Source organism: Festucalex cinctus, chromosome 18 (assembly GCF_051991245.1).
Source record: "Festucalex cinctus isolate MCC-2025b chromosome 18, RoL_Fcin_1.0, whole genome shotgun sequence".
Taxonomy (NCBI): Eukaryota; Metazoa; Chordata; class Actinopteri; order Syngnathiformes; family Syngnathidae; genus Festucalex; species Festucalex cinctus.
In genome coordinates this window covers 8,145,391-8,169,452 of record NC_135428.1, presented here as the reverse complement: position 1 = coordinate 8,169,452, position 24,062 = coordinate 8,145,391, and the positions used below count along the sequence as shown (strand labels likewise).

At 37.5% G+C, this 24,062-nt stretch overlaps 6 protein-coding genes across 10 annotated transcripts; 5 read left to right on the top strand and 1 right to left on the bottom strand.

The window, feature by feature from the left end:
• The first annotated feature begins 87 nt into the window (after positions 1–87).
• taf6 (TAF6 RNA polymerase II, TATA box binding protein (TBP)-associated factor) lies at positions 88–4,682 on the top strand. Of its 2 annotated transcripts, none has more exons than XM_077504723.1 (15): positions 88–314; positions 853–1,010; positions 1,092–1,178; positions 1,259–1,412; positions 1,479–1,535; positions 1,621–1,740; positions 1,841–1,962; positions 2,061–2,138; positions 2,226–2,327; positions 2,438–2,620; positions 2,805–2,879; positions 2,942–3,067; positions 3,161–3,334; positions 3,908–4,099; positions 4,169–4,682. In XM_077504723.1, the coding sequence occupies exons 1-15, from the start codon at positions 212–214 to the stop codon at positions 4,451–4,453; spliced, it is 2,016 nt and encodes a 671-aa protein (XP_077360849.1). In that variant the 5' UTR covers positions 88–211; the 3' UTR covers positions 4,454–4,682. The 2 variants fall into 2 exon arrangements, with proteins under 2 accessions (XP_077360849.1, XP_077360848.1); XM_077504722.1 differs by having other exon boundaries at positions 4,166–4,682.
• A 710-nt stretch (positions 4,683–5,392) lies between these two features.
• On the top strand, positions 5,393–7,887 carry LOC144006293 (thialysine N-epsilon-acetyltransferase-like). 4 transcript variants are annotated; one of them, XM_077505062.1, is made up of 6 exons: positions 5,393–5,690; positions 5,779–5,830; positions 5,907–5,990; positions 6,290–6,391; positions 7,299–7,339; positions 7,480–7,887. In XM_077505062.1, the coding sequence occupies exons 1-6, from the start codon at positions 5,628–5,630 to the stop codon at positions 7,657–7,659; spliced, it is 522 nt and encodes a 173-aa protein (XP_077361188.1). In that variant the 5' UTR covers positions 5,393–5,627; the 3' UTR covers positions 7,660–7,887. The 4 variants fall into 4 exon arrangements, with proteins under 4 accessions (XP_077361188.1, XP_077361189.1, XP_077361191.1 ...); XM_077505063.1 differs by having other exon boundaries at positions 5,907–6,006; positions 6,333–6,391; XM_077505065.1 differs by lacking the exon at positions 6,290–6,391 and having other exon boundaries at positions 5,907–6,006.
• A 776-nt stretch (positions 7,888–8,663) lies between these two features.
• Positions 8,664–10,517, top strand: LOC144006294 (thialysine N-epsilon-acetyltransferase-like). The gene is made up of 6 exons (XM_077505066.1): positions 8,664–8,755; positions 8,867–8,918; positions 9,811–9,894; positions 9,967–10,068; positions 10,141–10,181; positions 10,264–10,517. Exons 1-6 carry the CDS (start codon positions 8,693–8,695, stop codon positions 10,426–10,428), a joined length of 507 nt encoding a protein of 168 aa, XP_077361192.1. The 5' UTR covers positions 8,664–8,692; the 3' UTR covers positions 10,429–10,517.
• Positions 10,518–10,652: 135 nt separating this feature from the next.
• On the top strand, positions 10,653–12,586 carry LOC144006292 (thialysine N-epsilon-acetyltransferase-like). Its single transcript, XM_077505061.1, has 6 exons — positions 10,653–10,785; positions 10,889–10,940; positions 11,126–11,209; positions 11,582–11,683; positions 11,915–11,955; positions 12,096–12,586. The coding sequence occupies exons 1-6, from the start codon at positions 10,723–10,725 to the stop codon at positions 12,273–12,275; spliced, it is 522 nt and encodes a 173-aa protein (XP_077361187.1). The 5' UTR covers positions 10,653–10,722; the 3' UTR covers positions 12,276–12,586.
• Positions 12,587–12,624: 38 nt separating this feature from the next.
• On the top strand, positions 12,625–15,141 carry LOC144006291 (thialysine N-epsilon-acetyltransferase-like). The gene is made up of 6 exons (XM_077505060.1): positions 12,625–12,820; positions 12,924–12,975; positions 13,913–13,996; positions 14,508–14,609; positions 14,671–14,711; positions 14,780–15,141. The coding sequence occupies exons 1-6, from the start codon at positions 12,758–12,760 to the stop codon at positions 14,957–14,959; spliced, it is 522 nt and encodes a 173-aa protein (XP_077361186.1). The 5' UTR covers positions 12,625–12,757; the 3' UTR covers positions 14,960–15,141.
• Positions 15,142–16,365: 1,224 nt separating this feature from the next.
• Positions 16,366–19,727, bottom strand: LOC144006290 (claudin-15-like). The gene is made up of 5 exons (XM_077505059.1): positions 19,511–19,727; positions 18,120–18,284; positions 16,745–16,826; positions 16,557–16,667; positions 16,366–16,459 (listed from the first exon to the last, which is right to left on the bottom strand). Exons 1-5 carry the CDS (start codon positions 19,725–19,727, stop codon positions 16,366–16,368), a joined length of 669 nt encoding a protein of 222 aa, XP_077361185.1.
• Between the last annotated feature and the right edge of the window lie 4,335 nt (positions 19,728–24,062).

Here is a 24,062-nt window from a genome sequence, read left to right as displayed (position 1 = left end):
GGATGAAGAAAACTGTTTTTAATATTGTTATTAAAACACCTCTTGACGTGACTTCGATCTATTGATGTAAAGTAGTCTCGCGATAACACGACACAACCGGAAGTTGCCTCAAAATGGCGACGGAACGCAAGCGCTCCATCACGAATGGAGGTTTCTGTTGCGATTCGTGGTCTGCTTAGTTATCTATATTGAGAATGGGGTATTCCAGCGAATGGTTTGCTTTAATAAATATGTCTCGTTGCATAGCTCTACAGTGAGTTCTCATGTTCGTACAAATTACCGCTTACCCGCTGAAAGGAGAACGTTTTATGCAGGTAAATTTGAAAAACATCCACTAAAGCTAGAAGACTTAGCTTCCAGGCTAACTCAAAGCTGCATACTCCAGCCTGCTACAACTTCATAGTGAACACAACATACGAACGAGATGTTTTCCTTGTTGTTGTTATTTTAGATGCGCTATTTGAGTTACAGAGTTGATGTACGTGAAGTGCACAGATAGTTTGTTCTCTCCGTCAGAGCGATTTACCCGCCTTCTTTACCACTACTGTAATGTACAGTATTCATTTCCATGGTTTATTTTTTATATTGTGTCGAACTCTATAGATTATCTTCCGAGTTTGAACCCATTAAATAAAGTATTTATTTATTTATTTATTTATTTATTTATTTATTTATTTAAATAGTAAAGCGATAATGCCTGAATTATCACATTTTAGCCTTGTAGTTACCAAACAAATAATCAATCCGTGTCACTTTCTTACCTCATTAAGACGTTGTATTCCAACTTTCCTGCATTGGTTGTTGCACATGAAATGTATTGTACAAAATTGACAAACCTGTGTATTTTGTTAGTAATGGCGGAGGAAAGGCGACAGAAGCAGTGCACGGTAGTCCTCCCTACTGAGTCTATGAAGGCGATGGCAGAGTCTGTGGGAGTGGGCCAGTTACAGGAGGACAGCTGTACAGCCCTAAGTGAAGAAGTCAGCTACAGAATTAAAGAAATTACACAGGTACACCACAGTGATAAGATGGAAAACACTTTTGGCAACCTTTATGTTATATATTGTTGCTCTTTTTTTTTTTTTTTAAAGGATGCTCTTAAATTTATGCATCATGGGAAGAGACGTAAACTAACCACCAGTGACATTGATAATGCCCTCAAACTTAAAAATGTAGAGGTAAGGGAGAACATGCTTATTATATGAAACTGCTAAATTAATTGTAATTATGCATTTTAAGTAGATTTTGCTCTTTGTAGCCCCTGTATGGATTCCATTCGCAAGAGTTTATCCCTTTTCGTTACGCAAGTGGCGGTGGGAGAGAGCTTCATTTCTATGAGGAGAAGGAAGTGGACCTAAGTGATATTATTAACACCCCGCTTCCCAGAGTTCCGTTGGACGTGTCTCTTAAAGGTATACATATTTCAGCATTACTTTATTGGGTGTTTCTCAGTCTCATGTTGCTGTACTTCTTTTCAGCCCACTGGTTAAGTATTGAGGGGATTCAACCTGCTATTCCGGAAAATCCACCACCAGGTAAGACTGTTTTGATACACAATGGACCGTTATTTAAAAAAGATGGAAGAAGATAATGACTTATTTCTAATTGACTGCTTTGTAGCACCAAAAGAACAACAAAAGGTTGAGTCCACTGAGCCCCTCAAAGTTGTCAAACCAGGTCAGGAGGAAGATGGTACCATTCAAGGCAAAAATCAGGGGGCAACAGCTGCTGATGGGAAAGGTCAGTATATTAAAATTTAATGTTCATTTAATTCCTTTCGCATAAATAGCTATTTTCTCCTTGAAACTGTCTTTTAATGAATCCTGACTCTCGTTTTCAGGAAAAGAGAAAGGTCCGATAAGGTTGAAACCTCGCAGCACGCACGAGCTTTCTGTGGAACAGCAGCTCTACTACAAGGAGATCACTGAAGCATGCGTCGGATCTTGTGAAGCCAAGAGAGCTGTGTTTACATTACTATTCATCTTAACCAAAACTTAAATAACAAGGTGGCATAAAATGTTGATTGTGCTGACATTTTGCAATCTTTTGTTGCCATTCAGGAAGCCTTGCAAAGTATTGCCACAGACCCGGGCCTGTATCAGATGCTACCAAGATTCAGCACCTTTATTTCAGAAGGGGTGAGTGTTTTTTTTTTAAATACCTCTCACATACATTTTCAGTACCATCCATTTGCTTTTAAATGCTCTCCTTGTGATCTTGTATAGGTCCGTGTTAATGTGGTGCAAAACAACTTGGCTCTGCTGATTTACCTCATGCGGATGGTTAAAGCCTTGATGGACAACCCCACTTTATACCTGGAGAAATATGTGAGTAAAAGGAACCAAGTTGTATAATTGGTTGGGAAAATGGGGTATATAATTCAGTCAATTTATATGATTTTATGTACATTTTTTTTTTTCTGTTATTTTCCCTGTAGCTGCACGAGCTCATCCCGGCTGTGGTAACGTGTATCGTGAGCAAGCAGCTGTGTTTGAGACCAGATGTTGACAACCACTGGGCTTTACGGGACTTTGCTGCCCGACTTATGGCGCAGAGTTGCAAAACCTTTAGCACCACTACCAATAACATCCAGTCTCGTATTACCAAGACTTTTACTAAGGTGATTTTTTTTTCTTTTTACTCACTACCATGATTTTAGGCTGCTGCGGTTTTAAAACTTGTCCAGTATTTCATAGATATATAGATAGACAGAGAGATAATGTATTCATACCATGAAAAAAATCAGTTACAAGTGCAAAAAAATTATAATTTCATAATACTTTACTTTAACTTTGTCTTTTCAGAGTTTGTTGGATGAGAAAACCCAGTGGACGACACGATACGGCTGCATCGCTGGACTTGCTGAACTGGGACCTGATGTAAGTTACTGCCTGGGTTCCCGGTTTGGCTCAGCACAACCCTGATGACTTTCTCCCTACAGGTGATAAAGACGTTGATCCTTCCTCGGCTTGCTGTAGAGGGCACTCGCATCAAAGCAGTGATGGAAGGACCGGTGATCTCCAACATTGATAAGATTGGAGCGGACCATGTTCAAAGTCTCCTACTGGTAATGTAATAATAGTAATATTAATACATTTTATGCAAATTAATGCTCATGTTTGTTTTTAAGTATATAAAATGGAAAATATTTGCATTCCAGAAACACTGTGCCAGTGTCATTGCCAAGATTCGACCTCCACCAGACAGCGTGGAGCAATACCGGATTGACTATGGTTACCTCGCACCCATGCTGTGCTCCCATGTAATGAAGGCTCGGACCCAAGCCGCAATGCAAGCCCAGCAAGTCAATAGAACCACGTTAACAATCACACAGGTGCAGGAGCAGTACCACATTTTGTATTCTTATGAACGTCTGCTAGCTTAATGCTAACGCGCAATATAAAATGTCATAGACTGGCTAACGATGCTAGCTAGCATGCATGCTATTTTCCCCTTAAAACGTTATCGAAGAAATCTGTTTTAATCGTTTTTAAAACATCGCTAGCCTAGCGTTAACAGGAAGTTAGCAAGTGCTAACAGGAAGTTAGCATCGACTTCAGGAGGGTTTTTCCTTCAAGTAACAAATATTCACACACAAATCTTGTGGGAACACACCCACAGATGAGATAACACTACGCAAAGGCACAAATTCTTCCCAATGTGAAAAATTAGTTATTTTAATAGAATTTAATCGCAACTTTCTTCTGTACTCACTTGAAGTGTGTACGCCATGGATGCATGGCACCACTGCCCCCAAGAGGCCAAAACGCACAGGAACAGTCAGTATTTGTTCTTACCGTTTTTTTCAGTTGCTATTATTTTAATTTAATCTATTCCCTAATTATTTCTCCCATAATTGTCCAGTCCGAGAAGCCAGTAAATAAAATGGTGACTGTTTGTCTTGCAGCCTCGTCCGACCCTCTCTGTCTCACAAAGTGGACTCAGTGGATCGACCGGGCCTCGCACTCCCAGCATCATTAAGGTTCCAAGCTCGCTCACCCTGATGTCGCCGAGACCCGGGACCCCCTCACAGCCATCGCCACCTGCCACTAAGTATATCGTCATGGGAACCAGCTCAGGAGCCGCCTCAACACAGCAGGTACGTTGACGCATGGACAGGCATAGGATTGCTATATCCAAGCATTCATTTGTATTCTTCCCCCAGCAGGTAATCACCATCAACTCTTCCCAGTCTGCTTCAACAGTTACCAGCACCGTACCCAGCGCTACTTCAACCTTGCAGCCCATGGTAAAACTCGAACCGGGAAGTGGCGCCGCGCACGCCGGTTCACGACCCATGCAGAAGTACATCGTGGTATCCCTTCCCTCGTCCACCTCTTCCATGGAGAGTAAGAGCTCCGTGATCCCAACGCCCATCTCAACCACACTTGATCCAACGCTGAAGATAGACCGATCGGAGTCGCCCTGTGTGAGCACACAGTCGCCACACTGACATTTTTCATAGGAGATTTAACACACATTTAAGGACTATCTTCGGGTTTAAACTGAAAACTCCGGAATGATGCAGAGGCAGATGTTGGATCGGAAATTGTAAATATGTTGAATGCCCAACGAGACACCATCTCGCACAGTGTTTCATCCTCTATTCCAATTGATTTTGTGCTCTCTTTTTTTTTTTTTTTTTTTTTTTAAGCAAAAATAAATTTCACTTTGTATTTGTATTGCTGCTTGTTAATGTGTGAATGTCTCAATTGTAATGTTTTCCATTTAGATTTTAAGTAATGCCTCCTCATCTTTCCCCCAATCAAAGTCAATAGTAAGCAAACAGACGTAAAAATTTAAAATTCAAATACATGTTTTGTTTAGTCAATTTAACTTGACTATACTGTTATCATCTGTCCTCATTAGCTTTAAGTTATTCTGTTTCGAATAGCCACCTATGTTTGTCTTGTTGATTTGCTCTGTTAAACCGGAACTCTATTTAATTAGGAAACCACAGTTAGGATAAGAACTTTTCACATAAATTTAGGATATTTAGCTTTCTGGTGAAATTTCGTGACGAACCGAACACCGCTAAACATAATTTGACCTTCCCTAAACCTTTAAATACACACGTCAAACTGTTAAATATTTGATCAGCGAATTGACCTGAATACATTTCCTGGTTCAATATAAATTGGTATTTAAACAGTCCTCTTAATCATGCTGTTCACAGTTTGACATCAGACCAAGATGATAAATACCAGTTCGAAGTGTGTATGAATTTATCTAATCTTAAAATAAAATATTTTAGAAAACTGTTGTACATGTACAGCTGGTGAGAGACGGACACTGTATGCACTTGGATTTGAATGCATCAGGCCAAAAGAAACGTGCAAGAGTCTATTGTCTCCTGCTCCTGAGTGATTACAATGATAACCTGTATTTCAAGTTGGATCATAGTGTCCCCACACGATTCTTGACGCTTACTCATTTTTTAATCGTATGGTGTTTCCAGATGAGTACATCTGCTATTTTCTGTGCATTTTGTGTCGTTAAATCGTTTAAAACAAAACACAACCAAAAAAAATATATATATTTTTGAAGGGCTCTGATACAGGATATATGAATACTGCATACGAGAACGCAAGTGATCAGAAGTGATTGATTAAATAAGTTTTCCAAACATGAACTTCAACATACGTGCTGCCAGCCAAGCGGATTGCAAAGACATATCAAGAATGCTAATGGTGAGTGATGAGGCAACGAGAGTTTAATGAAAAACATGCATAAAAAATAAACGGTATCCTTTTTATAGTGCTGTATCTTGTTTTTCAGGACTTGGCAGTTCATGACAACATGTTGGATCAAGTGGAGATATCATGCGAGGGTAACACAGTTATCAACGGAAGTTAATTGTAATTCATTTACATGGTAAATTGTTATTAAAATTATTTAAACTTTAGATCTGCAGCGTGATGGTTTCAGCCAGAATCCCTCGTTTGAGTGTATTGTTGCAGAAGTACCGGAAGAAAATAAATCGAAAGAAGGTAAAATTATTTCAAGGTGTGTCCAAAAAGTTCCAGGACTGCTGTCATTTTCCCTTCAATATGTGCCAGATAATCAGCCAGTATGTCTGCAAATACATTTTGTGGCGTTTGCGTCATTCTGTGCGTGAGACGAGGCGCTAGCATCAGCATGTTGTAGCAAGTTCCTACTAGCAACCTCACTCATACAACCTGGCTCCAGTTCTAGAACATTTCCAACACACGTATATGTCAATTCCAAACCTGGATTTATTGTATGTCATCATGGTCAAGCCATTTTTAATGATATTCTGCCGCTTCAGGATTCACAATTGTTGGATGCGCCCTTTACTTTTACACCTACAGCTCATGGAAGGGGCGGTCCATGTATTTGGAGAGTTTGTATGTGATGCCTGAATTCAGAGGTAAAAAAGTGTTACAGCATTATCACTAGTAAATCGTTACTATAGGTCTTGATTCGTATTTGTTGATCTTGCACTGCATATGCATTACACCCAAATTTTACATTCAATTTGTGTTTGTACTTTATGGAAGGTATGTCAACCATATTTTCTGAAATAGTTTATGTCCCTTTAAGAACAAGAGAGTTGAAATGTATTTCTAAAAATTTACCATACATGTGGTAGAGTTTACCGAGTCTAGGTAGAAACTACCATAATGTACCCAATTGAGGTAATTATTAAAGCTACAGATTTGTTTACAAAAAGCTCAGGGGGCCAAATTTGACCCAGCACTTCATTTTACGTGGCCCTTGAACGCAAATCATGTGTGACGACTTCACATTTCTTGCTATAAATCCATCCATCCATTTTCTTGACCGCTTATTTGTCACAAGGGTTGCGGGGGTGCTGGAGCCCATCTCAGCTGGCTTTGGGCAGTAGGCGGGGGACACCCTGAACTGGTTGCCAGCCAATTACAGGGCACACAGAGATGAACGACCATCCACACTTGCTATAAATCCAAAATGGCAAATCAATTTGTTGTGTATATGTGATATGAGGCATATATATATATATATATATATATATATATATATATATATATATATATATATATATATATATATATATATATATATATATGTATAAATTTTGACAATTTGTATGGTTTTACTGTCATAATGGCCTTCCGAGGAAAATGGCGCACAACAAAAATTTGTTTGGCATCCATCTTCTATGGCATCGCCTACCTCAATCACAAGTCTTTGTACTAATAACGATGCACTAATATTTAGTTTTTTGAAAACCCGTAGTCTTTGGATTTTGGACTGAAATATTCTCTGCCTTATCGATTTATTGATGTCTTTAACAGGATTTGGCATTGGAACAGGTTTAATGAGCACCGTTGCAAAGGTAAGCATGCAGTTGAAATCATGGACTATTTTTCCCATTTATTTGCTTTCATAATGATAATCACTGGTGTTATATACTAAATTAACACAGTGTTATATTGAGAGTTTGTCTGGTCCATTAAAAGCCCTTTCTTTGTGCAGGTGGCCAAAGAGAAGCAGTGTGTGCGGTTCCAGTTGCACGTGTTGGACAAGAACACTCCGTCGCGAGGCTTCTATGCTGCAAGAGGAGGTCAGGATCTCACGGACAAGGAAGGCTGGCACTTAATACGTTTTCATGGGCAAAGCTTGGACCGGCTGGCAAATGAAACGGCAAAAAGTTAGAAGTGTGTTTGGAGAAAGCCAGCGTTTTTATATGTAATTGGCAATGAGCACATCTGCTGGCTTACACGCAGTCTCTGGAATTGTGTTAAAATGCGACAAAGAAAACAATTTACAAAAGTTTCTCCACAATTTTTCTCCACTACAGTGCTTTTCGTCTGTATTTTCAAAATTGTGTATTGGTCCGTATAGTATACAGCACTAAACAAATAAAGAACCAGAGTGAATAGACGGTATTGTGTACTTCCATTCATTTTAAAACTACCACTCATGAAGCACACTTTAATTTACAATTTCAGTCTGAAAAAAAAAGCAAGTTATGTAATAGTTTAAAAAAATAAAAAAATAAAGGGAAGTCAACCCCAAAAAGTTTCTTCACAATAGTCTAAACATGGCATTCAGATTAATATTGTGCTTGTCGAATATGAATAAAGCAGCAAAGTCCACCCGTTTTTATCCAACTCAAGGGGGCGGCCATTTTGCCACTTGCTGTCAACTGTTAATGACATCACAGTGACTATACTCAGGGCTCAGATAACGACCAATCACTGCTCACCTGTTTTCTGCGTTTGGTCATGTGACATTCACAAGCTGAGTCGTGGTTTGTCGTTACCTGAGCCCTGACAAGCTGTGATATCAGTCGACAGTACGTGGGAAAATGGCCGCCCCCTAGATCTATCATATGTATCCAAATCTGTACAAGAATGTTGCCGTCACAATTTTCAACAGACTGGATGGGAAACCGTTTCACAATAAGTTTATTATTATGTTTACAGGAAATAAAGAGTGGCATCTTGCAATGCAGTGGTTCTAAAAATGCCTTATTGACTGCAAAAGATCAGACAAGTTCAAGTTGAGATCAAGCGAGCAGGAAGCAGAAAAACATCTCTGAATTATAGCACATTTACAGTACCTCTTACTTTTGAAGGCTACACCGCTCTGTTGTGGGCGGGCCCTGTTTATGCAATACACATTGAATGATAAACATTATAAAGAGGTGCAGTTAATCCAGAACAACAAGTTGGCTGCTGCAATAATGAACTTCTCCATTCGCCCTGCAACAAAAGCAGACTTGAAGGACATATGGAGACTGCTCAGGGTGAGTCAACTGGGCTAAAAATAAATACATAAATAAATAAAATACATACATCTACAGTATAGTCAAATGTATGGAAAATGTATCACTGCTTTTATGTACTCCTTTTTCTAGGACTTGGCGAGCAATCTTGAAATGCTCGACGAAATGATTGTGACATATGAAGGTATTGTCCCCCCCCCCCTCATTCCATCTCACTTGACATATAAATGAATGCTTTTAATTCCTCTTCTTGGCACTGCAATTTTGAATACAACCAGCATACATGATCAAATATTTTTCAATGAAAAGGGGACAATTATAGTCATGTAAATGTGTATGGATTTAGCTTTGCAGCTCACTGTGTACGTGCGTGAACTTTGCGCATTGTGTGGTTGCATATTACTCTAACCAAGTGATCATAAATGCACACACCTGTAACAGTAATATGAACCAGACAGTCATTTTGTCTAGAGTAGACCCTTCTTGATCTTTGTGCCTACTGAGTACTGTGACTCATGTGATCATTCTGCCAAATCAAACTAGTGAGTTATATGAGGATTATTTAAAAAAAAAAAAATGGAAAAAATGAAAATTAATACAAATAAAAAATATACATATATGTACATCCTACATACAGTATCAGGGGTCATCATTGCGGTGCATGCAGGCACCAATAGCCCACACGGACCATGCGAGTACCCTGTGGGCCTGCAGTATACTAAGAATAGTTCACAAGTGAACTAATATAACATGCAGCTTGACACAAATATAAATTCATCTGCTGCTGCTAATGAACTGATTAATCAATAACTAAAGATAAGCTTGTGACCGCGTCCACCCCCCGTACAGGGTCACAGGCTTGCAGTTTTTGGTGTCATTGTTTGCAAGGTTTGGACTTCATAAGCAAGTTGTTGTCCTCTTTAATGTGCCAATCAAAAGTTGCATGCCCATGAATGTTTTTGCCTTATAATATATGTAGCCTACAAACAAATGTAAATTTAGGGCTATCCAACACGACTGTGATTATTTAGAGTTTATGATTAATGCAATAATTGCAGTACTACTTTTCACTGTAGAATTAGAGCGGGACACTTTTGGCCAGAATCCCTGGTTTGAATCCCTTGTGGCAGAAGTACCGGAAGAGAATAAATCCAAAGAAGGTAAAATGTTTCCCTGGTTGTCTTGCTAGGATACTTATTTCATTTGGTGATGATTTCTTCGTGTCCCTTTAGGATTCAAAACTGTTGGTCTGGCAGTTTACTTTTACTCATACAGTACATGGAAGGGACGCACAGTGTATTTGGAGGATTTGTACGTGATGCCGGAATTCAGAGGTACAGTACAGTACAATAAAATCGTGTTGAGTGCTGTAATTCGTTGTGCATTGATTTTTTTTTTTGGGTCAGGATTTGGAATAGGACAGAATTTGCTGAGCACACTTGCTAAGGTACCAATCAATATTATAAGGTAAAAATATATATATTGTTCTATTTTGTTTTTTTAATTCATGTATTGTCATGTTTGTGCAGGTGGCGAGAGAAAAACAATGTGTGCAGTTGGAGTTGAATGTGTTAGGCCAAAACTCTCGTTCACGATCCTTCTACGTTGCGAGAGGAGCTCAGGACATCACTGCCAGGGATGATTGGCACATGCTACGTTTTGATACACAAAGCCTAAACGATTTGATTTCTTGAGGCTTTTTGAAAATGACAGAAAAGTCATATGAATGCCATTTTCTATTTGTATGTATAAGGAGAAATAAACTTGAAATATTTGTAGTCAACTATGTCTCTTCAATTGAAATGAGGAATGTTTGGGTGTAATTACGTAATTCTTACGCTAGAGGATGCCATCGTCTATTGGACTTTCAAAGACTCAAATTAGTCAAATGTATTTTGAAAATCTATAGTACGGATATGCATCCTGCTTATCTTGCAAAGGTCATACGCTAACGGAAGTGACTTATTGATTAGATACGTGTTGCAAACATGAACTTTAACATCCGTGCCGCTACCAAAGTAGACTGCAAAGATATATCGAGATTGATCATGGTAAGTACCCTAATTCACTGGCTATTTCAAATATTTCAATCAAATATATCATATAGTGCTCGTCAGTGTATCTTGTGCAACCAAAATCGAAGTTATTTTTCAGGACTTGGCAGTTCATGACAAGATGTCGGATCAAGTGACGCTGTCATGCGAGGGTAATATTTCAATCAGGAGTATCCAAATCTATCATGCAACAATACAAAGCCACTGCAAACTCATCACAAAATGATACATGTGTATAAAAAAAAATATTGTTAAATATTAATTAATACATTTATCTTGCTCATTCGCAGAACAGTAGGGAAATGTTTTGATTATTTGTTATTTATATTTACTTTAGAACTGCAACGTGATGGTTTCAGCCAGAATCCCTTGTTTGAGTGTCTTGTTGCAGAGGTACCGGAGGAGAATAAATCTAAAGAAGGTAAAATGTTTCTATCACAATAGCCTACCTGTTTCTACTACTTTCTCATCGTTCATTTACACCACTCACAAATATATCTATGTCAATTCCAGCCTCATAAGATTGGCATTTATTTTGAATTATGAACGTGGCCACAAACCAGTTATGATAAGGTATGCACACTTAGCAACCACCTTATTGCTGTTGTTTATTTTTAATTCCCCTCTTGAATTTTTTTTCATTGAATTGTACAGGTTATAGGTCACATTACTGATACGAAACGTGTTGAAATAATGGGTCATCATTTTAAAAGGGACAAATGCACACTATCATATTCACACAATTCGGCATTTGTTGAATCTGTTTTTGATGATAGTCTCTATGCTGCTTTAGGATTCACAGTTGTTGGATTTGCACTTTACTTTTACATCTACTGCACTTGGAAGGGGCGATCCATGTATTTGGAGGATTTGTATGTGATGCCAGAATTCAGAGGTAAAAAGTGTTTGGACATTATCAACAAATCGATAGTGTGTCTTGATTCTTATTTGTGTTGATTTTACATTATTACGTTGTGAAATGTTTATTTTCAACTTGCAGTAAAAGTCAGGTGAATGTTGTAAGCCAAGTCCTACCTAACAAAACTATAATGTGCCATTTTTGAGTTAGTTTAATTTTTGGACTGAAATATTTTCTGCCTCATCAGTTTGTTGATGTCTTCATCAGGATTTGGCATTGGAAAAGGTTTACTGAGCAATGTTGCTAAGGTAAGAATGCTTGAAAGTACATTGTTGACAAATTGAGAATGAAAAGAACAAAACCGACTTGTTTCGTTGTAGCTGCCTGTGCTTTGTGGAGAAGATTAAGGGGTGCATGGTCAATTTAAAGCCTTGTCATGTTTGTGCAGGTGGCCAAAGAGAAGCAGTGTGCGCGGCTGCAGTTGAATGTGTTGGACTGGAACACTCCATCGCGAGACTTCTATGCTACGAGAGGAGCTCAGGATGTCACCGTCAAGGAAGGCTGGCACTTAGTACATTTTGATGGAAAAAGCTTGGACCGTCTGGCAAAAGAAACCCGACAAAATTAGAAGTGTATTTTGGGGAAAAGCCAAAGTTTTAGTAAATGTATTTGGCTATGTACGCATACAGGATGTTTTTCATGTGCTGACTTGCATGCAAATAGCTGAATTTGTTTACATTCAGCTGTGTTTAAAAGCTGTCATGGCACGAAGAAAACACGTGGACGTGTTTTTCTAAAGTTTCCTCCACTGCATATGCAGATGGATGAGATGGTGACATCTTTGTGTTTTCCTGTCATTTCAATTTGTCAATTTATAGTTGTCAATATAATACATTTGTGCATCATATAATTCACTAAACAAATCAACACCCAAGTGAATTGTGAGTGTATTTTATTTTGAAGGGAGACAACGAATGTACAACGAAACTTCCTGTTTTGTAACACGGAAGTTAGAGAAGCGTTTTGTTTTGTTTTTTTGATTGAGCGGCTGCAGCTGACTGAGCTGAACGTGCAAAGTGCACTCAACTTGACTGTTCTGCTGCTACAAACATGAACTTCAAGATACGTTCTGCGACTAAAGGAGACTGCAAAGACATATTGAGAATGATAATGGTGAGCGTGTGATGACATCTCAGTGAAAGTTTCAAGGAGATTGATACAAAGTAAAATAGCAGGTGCATATTAATGCCCCAAGGGCTTCTTATCTTTTTTTCAGGAGCTGGCTCTGTATGAAAAGATGACTGATCACGTTAAGATGTCATGTGAAGGTAAAAATAATGGTCTCACCACAAAACATAATTTCAATATAATCATTTTGCAACTTATGATAATGAAGATATTGTCTAGTGTTAATATTGTTGAGACGTTAATTCTCGAAATGGACCTGTGGTCGGTGTTAAAAGGTGAGTCAAGTCAAAAATGTTCTTACACAGTAGGTATCCAGAATAATAATGCGTTTGAGGAGCATTAAACGTCTCATGGGGCGGCCATTTTGCCACTTGCTGTCAACACGGTTGCTCAGGCAGCGACCAATCATGGCTCAACTAGTAAAAATCACATGACCAAACCCAGTAAACAAATGAGCCGTTACCTGAACGAGGTACTCTGACGTCTTTTTCTATTGACAGCAAGTAGTTCAATAACAATAGGTGGATTTTGCTGCTTAATTCATATTCTGCAAACATAATAATCAGTATGCAAAGTTTAAACGGGGATGTATAGAACTTGATATTATAAAATACATTTTTTTTATTATTATTTTTTTAACTTTCCGTTTTAAGAGTGATTTTTTTTTTCTTTCCCCCACGTCAATCTGCTTGGAAAATGGTATCCCACGATCAAACGTAAATAAAGTAAATGATATGGACAGAACCCTGCTGTGAATCAAATCTGGGAATAATTGAAGCCGACCAAAGACTTTCTCTTTAACCTACAAATTCCACAAGATGGCAGCAAAGTATTTTATCCCTCCACAATTAGACTTATTTTTTGTATTTATTTATTTATTTATTTATTTATTTATTTATTTTTCTTCTATGATCCATGGCCTGACTAACATGCATTTACGACAATTTAGTATTAGTAGAAAAAGTAACAAGTTAGTCAGAATTGTCATTTTAAGTCTAGTCTAGACAATCACTGTTTGTCTAGGTATACACGTTTCAGGTGAACGTTGCTTTTTTTTAAAATATTTGTTTCGTTTAGAACTGGAGCGCGACGGTTTCTGCCAGAATCCCTTATTTGAATGTCTTGTCGCAGAGGTACCAGAAGAGAACCAATCTGGTGAAGGTAAGATATTTGTATGTTTGTTTTAATTTGTCCACTGTTGCAGAGATGTTTGATGATTACTATGCAGAGAAATATGGCTGGCCTATATGCTTCAAAACTCATTATTCTGGTATTTTTGGGGCTAAATAATCTACATAAAAAAATACAACATCTAAGATGTGTCAGTTACTTATTTATTTATTTATTTATTTATCAAAGGAAGAAGGAGCATGCTGACCAGATGGTTACACATTTGAGGTGTTTGAACCTCAGCTAGGCCCCCCATTGTTGAGTTTGCATGTTAAATTGAATTAAATTAAAATATGGTATTCATTTTCTTTCTCTTTCTCTCTGTCTCTCTCTCTCTCTCTCTCTCTCTCTCTCTCTCTCTCGCTCTTTGTTCTGTCAGCAATTACAATGTTAGAGTGCAATTATTATTGCGTGTCAATTGTCAATCCCAGCGTTTCAATTTTAAGCAAAGTATTTTCTGTCTTCCTGTTTTGATGACAGCAGTCTCTTCATGTCCCATTAGGATTCACCACAGTTGGATACGGCCTTTACTTTTACACATACAGCACATGGAAGGGACGCTCGATTCATTTGGAGGATTTGTATGTGATGCCTGAATTCCGAGGTATGGTATACGATTTGATATGATTGGTAGTGCCTCATCAGTTTATTGATTTCTTCATCAGGATTTGGCATTGGAAAAGGTTTACTGAGCACTGTTGCTAAGGTAAGATTGCTGTAGACTAATTATAGATTGACCTGCATGATCAATCTAAAGCAGTCATGTTTGTGCAGGTGGCCAAAGAGAAGCATTGTGCACGCTTGCAGTTGAGCGTGTTTGACTGGAATGCTCCATCACGAGACTTCTACGCCACGAGAGGAGCTCAGAATCTCACTGTCGAGGAAGGCTGGCACTTACTACGCTTTGATGCACAAAGCCTGGACAATTTGGCAAATGATGCTCCTAAGAATTAAAAGGGATTCATTTTGTGCTCATACCATTTTCATAAAACATACCATACAGTTCCTGTCCTACAGTTTTCAAATACCTTGAATGTGATTCCTATTTTACAGAAATTCGAAATGTATTTTCGGTTTTGTTTCATGGTGGTAGAGAAAAAAAAAACTGGAATAAATGTTCTCTGCTTTAAATATGATTTTAAGCTAGTTTGTCTCATATTTTCTCTACTATAACTGATAAATATTAGAAGATAAATGGCATAATGAAGTGCTTTAATTTTCATAGAGCTCTCAATGCAAATGTCAAGCTAATTTATTTTGTTTTTGTAATAAAAAATCATGTGGCTCACTGGGCTTCTCAGAGAAGTCAGAAAACTAATCACACGTTAAATACAAACATAGAAATTCTTTTCTCCACGGGAATCCATGTAAGTACTTCATTTGACATGATAAGAAATAATGGTGTGCTTTGTGATTTTTAAATGTACCGGTATATCAGTACATTTGAAAAGGAATGACAAATTGTTTTTTTTTTTTAAGCTTGAAAGAACGTCTATGTATTAACAACAAAAGAACCATAATGATTTTGCTAGTTGGCAAGAAATAAATAATATAATAATAAAAATAAGAATCCCCAGGTCAACTTTTTGAATTGAATTTTCTGAATAGTAATTTCACATCTGTCCCACAGGGGGCAGCATCACCAAATACTGTACACTTATTGAGGTCAAGCCGCACTTACAGTAAAATGTACATTGTCATTAAATGTTACCGAATAAAACTCACTTTTCCTCGTCAGAATTACTGCAAACATGTTTTTATTTGTATATAAAACAGTATAAAATTACAGAAGCACAGTATATATGACAGCATAAATATAAATATTTCCCCCAAATGCATCAAGTTCACAGTGATCCTATAAGTTGCATTATTATTATTAATTATTATTATTGGATTTGGTTTCCCTGATCCTTATTGTGATAGAGTTGTTTGGATATCGGCTAAATATTCAATCGAGATATATTTACACAATAATTGACTCGCATCTGTTCTACTTTCTATTATTTGTGTAAAAAAACTAAAACTAAATACAGTTAATTATTTACGATCTTGGATATGTTCTTGCAAAAATCACTTGCTTTCACTTCACTGTTGTTTCCATACAGGTAAGTTCCTAATGCACAGTAGCTATTGTATTTGCACGCTGATCATGTTGTTATTGCTCTGAAGATACTGTTATCTTTACTGCTCTACTACTGTCTGTTATATTTAGTATATTGAAATGAAAGCTCGCGGTGCATTAACGTTGCACGTTATAGTCTTAAAAAAAAAAAAAAAAAAGTTTCAGATTCGACTGCACATTTCAATATTTGATCATGTCTTCCGAGTGAAAATGCTTTGTAATGTATCCCAGTAACATGTCACACATATGCATTTCTTCCATAGTTGCTGGGGGCAGACCGAGATGTCGTGGACAGCACACGACCCCTCGAGGACGGCTGGTAAGGATAAGGCCTAAAACAGTAAAAAAAAAATGTAAACAAAGAAAAAAGAAGATATAGTTAACCTCTGTCTTGCTTTACTGAGACTAAGTATTTGCTTCGATGCGTACACTTTTTCACCCGGCGCCTTACAACTGCACGAACACACTAGACAGCCACCTCCACATAGGGCAAGTATGGCCGAGGACCAGCCGATGTACAAAGCTTCTCCGATCTCGTACCTGCGTCACGATGACATTGAGTAAAATGATTGGATGTGTGTCAGGTTTCCTTCAAAATCACTCAAGTATGAACTTACTTTGTCCCTGGGTAGAACTCGTCAAAGAACTGCTGTGTGATGTTGGCTGCATACCAGGATATAGCAATCATGGTGCACATACCTAGAAAACCACACAACACTTTTTAAGAATTTATCATCTGTAATAGAGGCAAAAGGCTGTTTAAAATTAGTGTTGTTCCGATACCGATACTGGTATCGGCAGAGGTGCCGATACTGCATTAAAACAGTGGTATCGGTATCGGTGACTACTCACAAGTATCATGCAAATACCATTAATTCCAATGCTAATATAGGATTTTGGATGCAGCATCTTGTGTCTTGCTGGTGCACGACATTCACTGGTATGTGAAATGTTCACTGCATGCCGATCTAAGATATCCTATTGGCCCTTGAATGCTCTGAACCAATGGCAGGACAGCTTTTTCATGTTGAGGGAAAAAAAACCTTAAGTATCAGTATGGTATCGGTATCGGCCGATACTTTAAAGCTGGGTATCGGTATCGGGAGCCAAAAAACGGTATCGGAACAACACTATTTAAAATAATTATGTTGAATCACTCTTTGAGGTTTAGGAGGATAAATCTCGTTAGCCTAATAGCATAATTGCTACGTCATTTTTCAAAAACAATGGAGAAAAATACATTTTGTAAACAAATTAGAATTTGATTTGATTTCCACTTGAATAGAATACCCTGAATGGCAGCTGTATTTGCTGACATCCACTATTAGTAAATGAATTAATTGGCTAATATAATCAGATAAGATGACAGTCAAAACCGCAGTGCTGTTGACCACTCTCATTGCATCACTTTTAGTATTTTACATAGCAAGTTGTTATGTTTCAGCAGTGTAGTGACATTTGATAAGAAAAGACTTTTGTGTGCTGGCGTAATGATAACCCTTTGAACTGGCCATACACTTTAGGATAGCTTTACTCCTTTATACACAGATTAGAGCACCCTGACATGTTAGCTTTTCGGGTGTTGTGGGTGGTAATAGCTAAAAGTTACATTTGTGCTTTGGAAAGAGTTTTAAAAGGACATAAACTCTTCTGCAAAACAATCTGTCGAACTTGTTGTGAAACCTCCTGTACCGTATACGCTGAAGAGTTGTTTTCAGCCTCTAGGTTTGTTTTTGAGCAATCATGATTCACGCAAAAGCCACTTAACCTATTTGTGTTCAACTTTGTGAAGAGGTGGGGCGTAGGAAAACATGGTTTGTTTTGATCAAATCACTATTTCTGAAATCTCACACTATTTTTGAAGACAAAATGTAAGGAGTGAAGATGTACTCTTTGTTTCCAAATGGGATTTTTTTTTTTTTACTTTGTAGACCTGCTCTTCTGTGTACTGTTGTTATTCATAATTTATTCATTCCTATTTTTTGTTCTTACCCTGTAGTAAGAAGAACACCCCTCCAACTGCTGCAATCCTCCCCTTCAGAACGTAGTTTTCTCCTCCGATTTTCGAGCACTGCATTCCAACCAGAGTTCCCACAAGGCCAAATGTCCCGAACACAATGGCAGCGATCATCAGTGCTCGAGATGCTTGTATGTACCCTGAACACAAACATGAAGGTACAATGTGTTTATTGATAGTACAACACATAATTTCAGGATGGCATATTGCTATTGCAGTGCCCAAATTAAATCGGGATAGTGAGCAGGCTTTAGGTTTTACTCTGTTAACAATAGACTCTGCCATTCCACATTGTTAATATATTAGAATTAGAAGCATCGCATTACATTTGATTTCTTGAATGTCTTAGTGATGAATAAAATTAATGCAGAGGCATGTAGCAAAACAAAGTACAGTAGTAAATAGGGGTGTTAAAAAAAAAAAAATCGATTCGGCGATATATCGCGATACTACATCGCGCGATTCTCGAATCGATTCAATAATCGGCAGAATCGATTTTTTTTTTTTTTTTTTTTTTTTTTTTTTTTTTTTTTTTTTTTTTTAGGATTCACACCTTGAGCATGGAAGAATGTTATATGAACGGAACATTAAGCCTTAATATTTTATTTTAATGCTGTTCAAACATGAAACAGATTACAACCTCTATAAGACTAAAATTTCAGATAAATAAATAATACATTTTCATATAAATCTTACACTCTACAAGCTTACTGATTAGTATTTTCTAAATTTGAATGAAAAAAAATCGCAACAATCGACTTATAAATTCGTATCGGGATTAATCGGTATCGAATCGAATCGTGACCTGTGAATCGTGATACGAATCGAATCGTCAGGTACGAGGCAATTCACACCCCTAGTAGTAAACATAGGTTGCGCCCCCTTTAGGCTAATTAATACAAACGTGGAACTCTTAAACATCAGCTACCATACAATACAAAAAATAGTATTCTTTTTTTTTTCTTTTTCAACCATCCAGCTTAGAATCATCTTTCATGAAAACAATACGAGCTTTTGGCCATGAAGAAACTATTTAAAGTTGTTTCATGTTTTTTTTACTGGGGTTATTCTCGCTTATCTCCTTTTGATCTTGTTGTATTCTTATACTGCCCTTCTTATATTACCTGCTGTTTACCGAAGAACATCACCTGTAGAGTGATGTGACTGTTTTCAATGACACGCAGGTGACAATGCTGAAAAGCAACTCGAGAAATCTGATCATCGCCACTGAAAAATGCAATTTTTTTGTTATATTCACCTTTTTTTTTAATCATTGCTCTGACTCTGTGTTACTTTTTAAAATGTTTTTTTCAACTTGATGAAGTAGCCAACAAAAAAAAGAAATACAAAAGTTTCGAACACATACCGCTTAGTGCGAGCAACGAAGGAAAATCGCGGCAATTGTGAATTCCTATCGAGTCGGTGGCGCAGGACATCCAGAGATTCTCATAGATGGTGGACGTGGTGATAACGTTACCGTCCACAGTTGACACTCTCCAGTAACGGTTCGGAAGGGCGACGCCGACCATCAGCCATCCCAGAAAGCCCAGAAAAAGTGCACACGCTTCCACTACGGGATTCATAACTCCACGATATCTTTCCAGAAAGACTTCTTACAAATGTCGCCTGGCTAAACTTATCTTCCTGTTGTTTTTCGTTAGCCCAGCGTTCTCATTGTGATTAGTCAATTTCCCAGCAACCCTTGAGCTAGGATGCTACAGAAACCTCCAAATTAATGATTAATTCCAAACAGCCCACTTGTGATTTGTTCTATTATTCGCACATCTCCTTTTCAAAAGTCCACGTGTTTACACAACTTGAGGGACGTGAGGTTGAACCTCGACGCCTGCTGACTAACGTCTATAGACTCAGTCATTTGTCACCTTCTGACAGTCGCTTTGAACACGGTCAATAAATCTCAGTCATTGCTGATGGGATCCAAGTCCCAATTGGGCTCCATTGCCTGAAGGATGATGGCGGATGTGATTGGTCGTGGGGGTGTGGGTGCATCAGCATGTGACCAACCACATAAAAAAAAAAAATGCTTTAACTTTTGTGTGTCAGCAGGCATTTTTCATGGATTAAATTTTTAGTTGTGTCCTGCAGAGACACTTTAAATATTTGGATATTGTGCATTTATAGATTTGAGAAGATAATGTAAAATTTGATGCTAAACTGATTTGACATAATACATGTAGTTTTTTTTTTTGGGGGGGTGAAAATTAAAATGTAAAATTGTGTGATTGTCTACATCAGACAACATCACATTTTCCAAACATTTTTTAAAAGACAGTTTTGTAAACTTTTCTATTTGAACCAGTGAGATTAGTAGTAAACTGTATAAAAATCATAAAAAATAACAGGATAGTTTCCCCTTATGCATTTTTTTTTTTGTATTTCATAATTTCCAATATCAAATGGGTTCATATTGATTTTGATGAGATTGGGGGGAAAAGGAGCTATTTATTTTGTAGTTTAATTTAAAATAATAATAATTTTAAAAAGAATGTAAAATGTGGACTTAAGCTTATTACAGTTTCTTTACTGTTAAATTCTGCACAGTAAAAACTAAATATTATATGTGGTAATGTCAGAAAAAAGTCACTTTTTCATCTAATGTACATTCCGAACTAAAAACCAATCACTGTGCGGTGACAAATATTTGAATTCTAATCCATATTAAGTGAACTTTGTGATAAAAATGAATTTAACAACCAAATACCGTATACAAAATCTAACTGTTCTAACTTACTGTTCTTTAAAAAAAAAACAAAAAAAAAACATATTAATACTAGTCTTGTCTTTATATCTGTTTGCCCCATTAAATACATTCTAGTAAATTATAAAGTACATTCCTTATTTTGCACTCCTCACGAGGCTTAAAAAGAAAAAAAAATGCAGACTCAGCTATAACTTGCAGCTGAATCATCAGCATTTCTGTATTGTACATGCAAGTGTAATGTGTGTAGAAGCCTGAGCACTTCAAGAACTGTCACAAATTGTACTTTTTTAACAAAAAACAAACAAAAAAAGAGAGATTTTGAAAAGAACTTACCTGGTAGGGCAAAAAGGGATGGAAAGTCCCGGCAGTCGTAGACCCCGGTAGAATCACTAGCACAAGACATCCACAAGTTCTCATATATTGCGGAGGTTGTAATTACGCTGCCGTCTGTGGTGGATTCTTTCCAATACCGGTGTTCCAATGATGCATAAACCATCACCCAGCTGAGAAAACCAAGAGCAAGTGCTATAATTTCAATAATGTCCTTCATTTTGGAAGTAGTATTCTTTACAAGTAATGTTCGCTCTCGAGCTAATCAGCCAAGATATTGCCTCTTAAGCAGCTCCAATGGCAACTTCTGTATCTGATGTATATTTTGGAGTGCACGCAGGTTTTTTTTTTTCCTTTTGCGCTCCTAATTTGCACATTGATTTGTTGGCTGGAGCTGCATGATATGTCTGCTATTCCCGCCCAAAATTGATTATTGTACATTTCACGTGCCTGGCACATTACCATAGAGAGATGTAAGCATACAAGGAACTCCTCCACCCCTTTTGAGCTCGCAGAGGTGAAATCTTGTAAAATATATTACAAAGCTTTATGTTGTGCAAATACTTGTGAAATGAGCTGTGAGTCTTTGGTCTTTTCGAGATCTCTCATTGGAGATATTCTGTTCTAAACGTTTTTATTAAATTAAACTCAATTCAGAAGTCATTTAGGATAATTTCACATTACTTCAGATCATTTTAGTCACAATCTTTAATTAACAAAAAAAAAAAAAAAAAAGTTTGTCTTGCAAGATAAATGAAGTCAACCCAAGTGAGATGTGATGAATTGGAAATATTTTGGTCTACTCAGTGAATTTAATTGGAATGTCATCACTAACATGCTTGTCTCCTTCCATTTTTCAACATTTGGTAGCTTGGGATTTTCGAGAGGTTATTTCAAGTTCGACGAGCAAATACTAATAAATTACGCCGACTGAATAGAGGGCAGAGCATATATTGAAACCTGGGTAAAGAGCTGTTGGTGGGTGATTTATAGGAGGCAAAAGTGTCTATTTTAGCACTGGTTAAGCATTAACAAGTAGGAAACAAAAGATTCATTGAAATTGTTGCTTAGGTAAATTATTTTTTTTCTACTGGTGCATATAGATTTAATAATGGTGTCTGTTCTTTTCAAGTAGTTGACATACTACAGTGCTGTCCATTAAAAGACACTGCCACATTATTATACACAAAATATTAATTTGACCTTTTCTTTATAACAAATCTGACTATCTAATTGTGCAAAAAAGAAGTAGATGTTATATAGATGATGTTTTGGGGCATCATATCCAGTATTTTATGTGATGCAAAAAAAACTGTAAGAACTTTTTTTTATGGTTTTAGTCTGTGTCTTATCAAAAGTCAATTTTCTACTGTTGTCAAGTAATCAGCAGGAAAGTTCAAAGTTCCGTCATATACCTACAATATTGAGCAGACGTTCAGGCTTTAAATCATAATCCTTTTTCAGTTAATATTTTATTTCCGAGCCCTTCCCTTCGTCTTCTGAAATATGTGTTCCCTTGTGCCCTCGTTGACCCCGTCTGTTTAATGGGGAAGTGGCCTTGTAACAAACCTGAAGGACTTCTTGGGGGTGTCAGACACAGGCCACATGACCAAAGGTGTCATTGGAAGTAGGCCTGAAATATGAAATACCGATAATTAAGATACACCTTTGCATGCCTCAGTTTACAAATCTAATACAAGAGTTCCCCGAATATGTTGACAGCAGCAAATGAGTTCTGGTTGGATTTTGTAACTTGTGCTACAAATTATGAAAAACTTTTTCTTTTTAGTTTAAAATGGCTTACCTTAAGTACACTCCCTACATCAAGTTGTGACCAAAGGTAAAATCCTAGTGCTGTAAATAGTAAATCCTTGTTGTGGCGGATGCTAAACTAGCAATAAATCACTCATTAGGTGCCATGACTACTACTTCTTTAGCATGCGGATGCACCAAAAGTATGGTAACCGTCAAAAGAAAGTAGAAGTGGAAGACACTTCCGCTGCAACAAGGATTTGCTAGTATGTATAGCACTAAATGGTGTACTAACTAGTGTTGTTCCGGTACCGATACTGGTATCGGCAGAGGTGCCGATACTGCATTAAAACAGTGGTATCGGTATCGGTGACTGCTCACAAGTAACATGCCGATACCATTAATTCCAACGCTAATATAGGATTTTGGATGCAGCATCTTGTGTCTTGCTGGTGCACAACATTCACTGGTATGTGACATGTTCACTGCATGCCCATCTAAGATATCCTATTGGGCCTTGAATGCTATGAACCAATGGCAGGACAGCTTTTTCATGTTGAGGAAAAAAAAAAATCTTAAGTATCGGTATGGTATCGGTATCGACCGATACTGCAAAGCTGGGTATCGGTATCGGTATCGGGAGCCAAAAAACGGTATCGGAACAACACTAGTACTAACCAACCAGGATTCTACCTTTGACCACAATGCGATGCGGGATTTTGTTTATTGGAAGCCATTTTAATCTAAAACGAAAACTTTTCAGTCACTAGAAGCAGGAGTTTGGAATCCAACCTTAACTCGTTTGCTACCATCAACATAATTTGGTAACGGGAATTTTTGGGTGCAAAATGAATTTTCTAAAAAAAAAAAAAATGTGACTCACTATAATACTCCGGAGAAGCTTATAGTCTGAGAAATGTGGTTATTCTTTAGTACTGATTAACATGAAGGCTTACCAGTTTGATATACACTTCTGAAAAAATAAATGTGCTCGAATGACATTTAACAAACTTATGTTATCAACTTTGCGATTGCCTGGCAACCAGTTCAGGGTGTACCCCGCCTACTGCCCAAAGTCGGCTGGGATAGGCTCCAGCACCCCTGCGACCCTTGT

What these genes read in the sequence shown, in the direction of transcription:
- LOC144006291 (XM_077505060.1), top strand. Translation starts at nt 12,758, where the DNA reads ATGAACTTCAAGATACGTTCTGCGACTAAAGGAGACTGCAAAGACATA. An exon ending in ACATATTGAGAATGATAATG is followed by an intron (nt 12,821 to 12,923) that starts GTGAGCGTGTGA and finishes TCTTTTTTTCAG; the next exon opens with GAGCTGGCTCTGTATGAAAA. An exon ending in TGTGATGCCTGAATTCCGAG is followed by an intron (nt 14,610 to 14,670) that starts GTATGGTATACG and finishes TTTCTTCATCAG; the next exon opens with GATTTGGCATTGGAAAAGGT.
- LOC144006294 (XM_077505066.1), top strand. Translation starts at nt 8,693, where the DNA reads ATGAACTTCTCCATTCGCCCTGCAACAAAAGCAGACTTGAAGGACATA. An exon ending in CGTGATGCCGGAATTCAGAG is followed by an intron (nt 10,069 to 10,140) that starts GTACAGTACAGT and finishes TTTTTGGGTCAG; the next exon opens with GATTTGGAATAGGACAGAAT. An exon ending in TGCTGAGCACACTTGCTAAG is followed by an intron (nt 10,182 to 10,263) that starts GTACCAATCAAT and finishes ATGTTTGTGCAG; the next exon opens with GTGGCGAGAGAAAAACAATG.
- taf6 (XM_077504722.1), top strand. Translation starts at nt 212, where the DNA reads ATGGTTTGCTTTAATAAATATGTCTCGTTGCATAGCTCTACAGTGAGT. An exon ending in GAATTAAAGAAATTACACAG is followed by an intron (nt 1,011 to 1,091) that starts GTACACCACAGT and finishes TTTTTTTTAAAG; the next exon opens with GATGCTCTTAAATTTATGCA. An exon ending in TCAAACTTAAAAATGTAGAG is followed by an intron (nt 1,179 to 1,258) that starts GTAAGGGAGAAC and finishes TGCTCTTTGTAG; the next exon opens with CCCCTGTATGGATTCCATTC.
- LOC144006290 (XM_077505059.1), bottom strand. Translation starts at nt 19,727, where the DNA reads ATGAATCCCGTAGTGGAAGCGTGTGCACTTTTTCTGGGCTTTCTGGGA. An exon ending in TTCGTTGCTCGCACTAAGCG is followed by an intron (nt 18,285 to 19,510) that starts GTATGTGTTCGA and finishes GTTTGTGTTCAG; the next exon opens with GGTACATACAAGCATCTCGA. An exon ending in GGTGTTCTTCTTACTACAGG is followed by an intron (nt 16,827 to 18,119) that starts GTAAGAACAAAA and finishes GTGGTTTTCTAG; the next exon opens with GTATGTGCACCATGATTGCT.
- LOC144006292 (XM_077505061.1), top strand. Translation starts at nt 10,723, where the DNA reads ATGAACTTTAACATCCGTGCCGCTACCAAAGTAGACTGCAAAGATATA. An exon ending in ATATATCGAGATTGATCATG is followed by an intron (nt 10,786 to 10,888) that starts GTAAGTACCCTA and finishes GTTATTTTTCAG; the next exon opens with GACTTGGCAGTTCATGACAA. An exon ending in GGAGAATAAATCTAAAGAAG is followed by an intron (nt 11,210 to 11,581) that starts GTAAAATGTTTC and finishes ATGCTGCTTTAG; the next exon opens with GATTCACAGTTGTTGGATTT.
- LOC144006293 (XM_077505062.1), top strand. Translation starts at nt 5,628, where the DNA reads ATGAACTTCAACATACGTGCTGCCAGCCAAGCGGATTGCAAAGACATA. An exon ending in AGAAAATAAATCGAAAGAAG is followed by an intron (nt 5,991 to 6,289) that starts GTAAAATTATTT and finishes CTGCCGCTTCAG; the next exon opens with GATTCACAATTGTTGGATGC. An exon ending in TGTGATGCCTGAATTCAGAG is followed by an intron (nt 6,392 to 7,298) that starts GTAAAAAAGTGT and finishes TGTCTTTAACAG; the next exon opens with GATTTGGCATTGGAACAGGT.